General features: G+C 39.2%; 1 protein-coding gene across 3 annotated transcripts in view; it reads left to right on the top strand.

Moving 5' to 3' along the window:
- Nucleotides 1-7,500, top strand: part of spdl1 (spindle apparatus coiled-coil protein 1) — an 85,524-nt gene that overhangs the window by 65,355 nt on the left and 12,669 nt on the right. For all 3 annotated transcript variants that reach the window (XM_077578494.1, XM_077578493.1, XM_077578495.1), the window contains one exon: nt 7,225-7,331. In XM_077578494.1, the coding sequence (XP_077434620.1) occupies nt 7,225-7,331 (107 nt within the window). The remainder of the gene's footprint in view (nt 1-7,224; nt 7,332-7,500) is intronic.

Raw genomic sequence — 7,500 nt, 5'->3', positions numbered from 1 at the left:
CGGAGTTGCTTTTTTGATAATTCATAGACGGAATCACTTACAAGTGATTTTTTTTTTATCTCACAATAACAGAAATGCCACTATTAAGGATTGTCTGTATTTTGTGACTTTTGGCCGTATCATGAATATTTCGGAAATGTTTAAAAGCCTCTAGCTCTAGTGAGTCAGTGATGTAATGAGTCACTTTTCATTCCTGAGCTGGAAAAGCTAGCGGACGCCTCCAACGTTATTCGACAGCTAACATCTTGAGGCTAACCCCCATCGATGCTATTAATATCATCGGCGAGAAATAATAATAATGACACAAAGTGTTAGCGTAATATTGGGTAGTAGTATCATGTGAACTGTGATTAGTATGGTGTGCGAACGAGCGGGAGGAGAGAACCAAGTGAGATATGAAGAGTGAGTGTGTAGAAGATACGCTAGCTTAAAGCAATTGGACTTTTTATTTCGCGATCAAAGTGTCATCGCTTTTTTAAATTATTTGCTGTTGAAATGTGATGAAATAAAGCCCCAGTTGAATAAGCACCACGCCCAGTTCATTTGTCTGTATTTCACATGGCCAAGTCGAGAGCTGTGTTACTAGCAGAGCGACCCAAATCAAGTCGAAAACACTCGAAAAAGTTAACAAAAGTGAAACTTCATCTTCAGATTATTACATTCAATAATGTGCAGAAAAGCTCTGTGTGTGTAAAAACGACAACTTTATTTATCATAGATTAACAAACACAATGGCACTGTGCTGTGTGATTATTAGTGGTGCAACGGATCACCATTGATCGGTGGTCAGTTCGGATCATGCCCCAAGGTTCGGATCCCGTACAATCCGGGGATTGATTGATGAAAAAAAAACAAAGTGCACATTTTGGCAATTTAGGGTGAAATAAGTCCTCAAATTAATGATACAGTATTTTTTTCTGCTCTTGCCTACGGAGCCCCAAGCTGTAAATAAAATACTTAACGTAACACACCGCCTACGCTAAGGCTAACTTCAAAATAAAGTTTACCAAATAATACATTGATGGCAATGCAAATAGCCTTAGTTAGACTATTTTGAAGTTGGCCCACGTCGTGGCGTTGATGTTTAGGTTGACTTCCCTTTTAGATGTTTATGATTTCTTTATTGTAGTTTTGATATCTATATCGATATACTATCCCGAACTCATATTCAATCGCTAATTTAGGATGCTAAGAAACCGCTAATTAACTCATTTACTCCCAGCCATTTTCACTGAAGAAACCCCCAACGCTCCTGGCTGTTTTACTGGATTTTGACTGATTTTGCAAAGCCCATAGAATATTGTTCTATTGCTATAAAAACATGGAACCTACCAAAAGAATGATTGGGGGGTGGGGGGGGGGGGTGTCAGGAAAAAAGTAGAATTGTAACTCTTTCATTTTATACAGCAATTAGCATTAGAATATAGCTAAGTTTCATCAATATCCACATTCCCGGTGAAAGCAGTGGCAAAAAGAGCTTTGTTGCAACATGGACCTGGCTGATCTCTTATACTCTGCTGCCACCTGCTGCCCATTTTTTGTAATAACTACTAGCTTTAAGCCACCTCTTATTGTCAGAAGCTGCATCAAAGCCTTCCTTATGCTCCTGCATTAAATCAGAAAACAAAAAACGTGTAAATACGTTTTTGAGGAGTGAATGAACAAAGTATTAAAAAGGTGTTTACATATTTTTGATTTTGAACAAGTTAGATATTGATTAATGCTCTCAATTACAGTAATAATTGTTTAGATGATTCAGTTAATAATCAGAAAGAAGGATTTTAAGGACTTTATGAAGCTTACATTACATGAACAATTTTCTCAAATCCACACTTTCTTAAATCCACACTGCTCTTGCATAAAACAAAAAATGTATGAAATGTTTTTGGGAGTGGGACAAAGGACAAAGTATTAAAAACGTATTTACACGTTTTGGGGTTTGAATGAGTTAATTGTGCCGTCATTGTATGATGAGGCAGAAGTCTCCGACGTAAGTGGCTAGCAGCTAGCTGTTAGCGTTACCTACAAGTACCTGGCTGGTATCTGTAAATGAGTTTGACAGTTTATACCTGGCTTACTTTAATTATTTTTCAATTTTCTTGACCAAGGTTACTTTGTAATTCACTCTCCCTGTTTTAAAGGAAGGGAATGTGCCATAAATTGCATTTTGAGGTCATTTCATTATATAAAAAAAAAAAACATTGTGTTCATTTATTTTATGAAACACTTTTGCCCATTAAAAAAGAAAAACATTCAACTCAAAATGCCAAACATAGCCGTTTATTGCACTTTAAGTTGTGTTCCAAAATCCTAAATGGCTATATTAGACATTTTGAATATATTTTTGTAATGGGAAAAGGCATTTTATAAAATAAATGAATACAAAATACTATTTCTTTCTTTTTCTTTTTCTTTTTCTTCCTGATCCGAAAAAATTTCTGATGCGTGACTCAAATCCGTGATCCGATCTGAACCGTGACTTTTGTGATCCGTTGCACCACTAGTGGTTACTGTATGTGTGTGGTTATTCTCATTCATCCAGTTTATTTATTTCTCAGTCGGAGTAATACGTGTTGAAAATGCGGAGTTGAGCTAATGGTTAGTGATATTTTTAATTATTACTTTTTATTTCAGTTCTTGTCTTAACATGAAAATGGGTAGTTAGTGGCACTAATAAAGTTTGGGGACTGCCTAAAAAGAGTAGTGTATGTGTGTGCAATGTGCATTGTTCGAATGCCTTATTCTTTGAAGCATTAATATTAAAACTAATTTACTCCAGCCATTTTCACAGAAGCAATCCCCTTTGTTTTTCTGGATTTTGACTGATTTTTCAAGGCCCACACAATAGTGTGTTCTATTGCTATAAAAGTATGGAACCTATCAAAAGAAAGTCTCTTCTTTTGTCAGGAAAAAAATGTATGTTTCTGTCTGTATCCGCTTTGCAGCAATTAGCATTAGAATATAGCATTTAGAATTGTGAGTAATTGAGGTTTATTTCAACATTGTTCTCCTTTGCTCTGCTGCCACCTGCTGGCTGTTTGTGTAATAATGACCATTTCTTCAACCATTCTTTGCAGTTGAGAGGCTGCATCAATGCTCTAACACAAAAAAAAAAATATATATATTTTTTTGTTTATAAATACGTCTTTGGGACACTTAAAATATTTAAAATAGAACATATGTATACGTTTTTGGGTGCAAATTGGTTAATTTGCACAATTACATTGCCTTGTAAGGTTGGTATGTAGTCATTGCCATTAATGCCATTCTCTACTAATAATTTAGTGTGGTAGATTTAATATATATATGCATGCTGCAAAATATACTGCGTTAACAGGGTCCCACAATAATGTGCTTGGTTAAAAATTACAAATTTAGACAAATTATTCTGGAAGTGAATTTCAATAGGTTGACAGCTCTGGGCTTAACATGATCAGTAAATTTGAGGCTGATCACGATCGGCAATCAGCGAGTTTATAGTTTAAAAAAAATGCTATCAAATCATAAGATTATTAATCATTGGATTATGTCTATTTATATTTTATGTTTTATCTCACCAGTGATGGGACATTGGGATTTTCCAGGAAAGAAAAGAAAATTATCATTTGAAAATGTCTGACTGGCAGAGCATGATAAAATGTTGATTTATCAGTTTATTTTTTGTAGTGAACTATAATATGGTCAGTGTTGTCACATCAGTGAATATCATCAAATGTAAACTGGTAGCCATTCAATACTCAATAAATAGCTCTCTGTTCCAGAACCCTGCATTAGAAGAAGTTCAGCGGTCAAGGGTGTTTGTAAAGTCCTATAAAAACTAAGTCTTAGAACATATTTTTACTTACCGTATTTTTACGACAATAAGGTGCACCGTATTAAAAGGCGCAGTCTCATTTACGGATGATATTTCTTTATTTAACACACACATACGGAGCACCGCACTATTGGGCGCAGGCACAGTTAAACATACGCTAGCTCAAAGCATATGGTATCATTCTTTCCCTTGCTAGCGTATGTTTTTAAAAAGGCAGTGGAGTAAAACTGAGTTTGGTTGTCCTTAAAGTGTTTAACTATGTACTCACGTTACTTTTAATCAATTCTCATTCGCAAATCCAAATCAAACAGCTGGGCATGCCAGCTTCCCTCTCATCATTGTAGTATTGTCAGAGTCAGTCTCGTTGCCGTGCTGCTCCCCAGAAATGATGCAATGATGTTGCGAAAGCTCGATTAGTGCAAGCAGACATGTTTAGCCCAAGCATGCATGCACAATCCATTCACAAATTGTGGCGTAACTCGCTCTAGTCTAGCAGTTCCATAAAGCGAAAGCAACGAGCACCATGACATCCTCCTGTATCTTATGATACGATACGATACGATATACTTTTATTTTCCCCGTGGGGAACTTTTTCCTGGACTCCGTCCAGCTGCAGTTTACAGTAAGGAAAAAACAACAGAATAGAAAGAGATAAAATCAAAATTAAATAAGAAGTGCAGCAGTAGTTTACAGTAAGAAAAACAACAGAATAGAGAGATAATTAAAATAAATAAATAATAAATAAAATAAATATATAAAAAATAAATAATACACACACACTCCTATATATATATATTGCACCGCTTAGTTAATGTCGGTTATTAAGTAATTTGATGGATGTCGGCAGGAATGAGTTCTTGTAGCAGTTCAGCCTGGTTCTGGGGGCCCTGAATCTCCTGCCGGAAGGCAGTAGCTGGAACTCATGATGCAGAATGTGAGTTGGGTCAGTAACAATTTTCTGTGCCAGTCTGGTGACAGACCGCTCATAAAGCATCTGTAGGGAAGGATGATTCTTGACCCCCATGATCTTCATGGCAGTCCGCACCAGACCGACAATCTGTGACCTTGACTGCACAGTCAGGTTGCCGTACCAGGCCGCAATGCCGTATCTGATGATACTTTCCAATGCAGCCCGGTAGAACAACAGCATGGTCCTCTGCTCCACTCCATAGACCCGAAGTCTGCGTAGGAAATAGAGACGCTGTTGGAGTTTGGAGCAGAGACTTCCAACGTGTACCCTCCAGCTGAGTGTGTTGACAATGTGGACCCCCAGATACCTGTATGAACCCACCTGGCTGATGTGATTGCCTTTAATGACGACTGGCCCGTGGTCACCCACAGTTTTTGGATCACCTCCTCTGTCTTCCCCACATTGAGCACAAGATGATTCCGGTCACACCACTGGACAAATTTCTCTATTTCTGAGAAATAGTCCAGTGGGCTACCGCCGGCCTGCAGCAAGCTGACGATAGCGGTGTCATCAGAGAACTTAATGATAAAGTTCTCTGGGTGTGATGTCACACAATCATTTGTGTACAATGTGAAGAGGACCGGGGAACTGACGCAGCTCTGCGAGGCGCCTGTGCTTATCAATCTGGGTTCCGAGAGGGAGCTGTTGACCCTAACTTGCTGTGTGCGCTGTGTCAGGAAGGAGTGATACCACCTCGAGATGTACGGGTTCACATTCATCTCCTTCAGTTTACCCAAAAGCAGGTGCGGCTGCATTGTGTTGAACGCTGAGCTAAAGTCAACGAACAACACACGTGCATAAGCTTTAGGGACGTCCAGATGTTTGCTGACCAGATGTGTGATGCTGTTGATAGCATCGTCAGTGCCGCGACCCCGCTTGTAGGCAAACTGAAGGGAGTCTTAAGTGTGCATCCACCTCCCCCCTGAGCCGAGTCACCATCAGCCTCTCGAAACACTTCATAACAATGGAAGTTAGAGCCACAGGCCTGAAGTCATTATTGACCACAGGACATTGTTTTTTAGGAACCGGGGTGATTACTGATTTTTTTCCAGAGACTGGGAATGGAGTGTGAGTCCACAGATCTCTGGAAGATGGGCTGCCATGCCGCTGTGAGCTCCTCTGCACAGGATTTTAGCAGAAGGGCAGATATCCCATCTGGTCCTGAGGCCTTCTTTGTGCAGACAGACCTAAAAGCAGATTGGACATCATGGGGATGAATGACCAGCCTTGAGTCCTGCTCATTCACTGAAATGGACCTCAGGACCTCCCCACATTCAGAGGAGAAGTCCTGGGTTTCGAATCTTAAATAAAAGTCATTCAGTCTCTTTGTGCTTCCTTTTTGCTTCTTTAAGCATGTGTTTGAGTTATTTTTGAACCAGTTTGAGCTGGGCTCTGTCCTGGTTCTTAAATGCCCTTTTTTTGCGGTTAATACAGTCTTTAACCTCCTTAGTAATGTACAGTTTGTTGTTGGTGTAAACCGTTATTTCCTTTGTAGGAATTTAATATAGTCAGTTACAGTCACAGCAGCAGTATCCATATCCAGCCCATCAAAGGTATTCCACTCTGTGCATAGGAAACATCCTTTAAGGGTCTCAATGCTGTCATGAGACCAGATTTTAACAGTCTTTCTTTGTGGTTTGCTGTGTTGGAGAGCTGTTTTGCAGGTGGGGATGAGGTGAATTGTGTTGTGGTCAGAGTTGGAGAGGGGGGGGCGGGCTCTACTCACATATGCGTTCTTCACGTTCCCAAAGCATTTGTCCAGGACTCTGTCGCCCCTTGTTCCACATTTTACATACTGATGAAAACCGGGAGAGACAGCTCCAATTTGCAGTGGTTGAGGTCCCCTAAGATGGAAACCGGGGCCTCTTATATACAGGAAACCCGGCCCTGGTTGAGGACTGGCAGGCATGAGAACCCAATAGACTTACATCATCTTTCAGTTGAGTCTTTCAAGTTCTCATGCCTGCCAGTCCTCAACCAGGGCCAGATTTCCTGTATTTAAGCAATATGTCAGCACTGCTCAGCTGTCTGTTGGCAGAAATGCTCCCACACAGACAGTGTGAGAAGCAGGCGGGGCGCTTACCAAGCTCGCACAACATTTACAGATTTTGGAACTCGGTGTACACAAAAGGCGCGCCTCATTAGACGCACCATTGATTTTTGAGAAAACTTTTAAGTGTGCCTTATAGTCGTGATAATACAGTACCTTTTTCACAGGTAGCACAACAGATATTTAGCGGGGTTACAAAACATTTTGAATTCCACAAAGCCTTGTTTTAGGATGTTCTTACGCCGGTGATGATGTAATTTAATTTGATTGACAATCAAAATAAATGTGAGAAGACTACTTATTTATTCCTCATCCTCTATGAAATGGGTAGGCAATTATAAACTATTGTGATGAAATATTAAACAAGAATGTATGTATGTTTTTATGTAGGGACTGCTGAAGACCAAAGAGAGTAATGCAACTCCATCAGAAATTGGTAACGGCCAGGATGAAACATATTATACTGACCTGCTCAAAATGAAACTTGACAATGCAATGTGAGTTATTTAATTTTTTTATGGTAATGTGAAATAATCTTATTTTATTTTTGATGATAATGAGTAATGAGCTTCACAGCTGACGTAAAATTGCATTCACCATTAAAGGTCCATACATAGTTCATTTAAGATTCATTCTGAAATTTAATCAGAATGTCTAATAACCCTA

Source organism: Vanacampus margaritifer, chromosome 10, assembly GCF_051991255.1.
Source record: "Vanacampus margaritifer isolate UIUO_Vmar chromosome 10, RoL_Vmar_1.0, whole genome shotgun sequence".
In the NCBI taxonomy this organism is placed as follows: Eukaryota; Metazoa; Chordata; class Actinopteri; order Syngnathiformes; family Syngnathidae; genus Vanacampus; species Vanacampus margaritifer.
The sequence above is the reverse complement of the archived record's forward strand: the minus strand, read 5'-3'. Positions and strand labels throughout refer to the sequence as shown.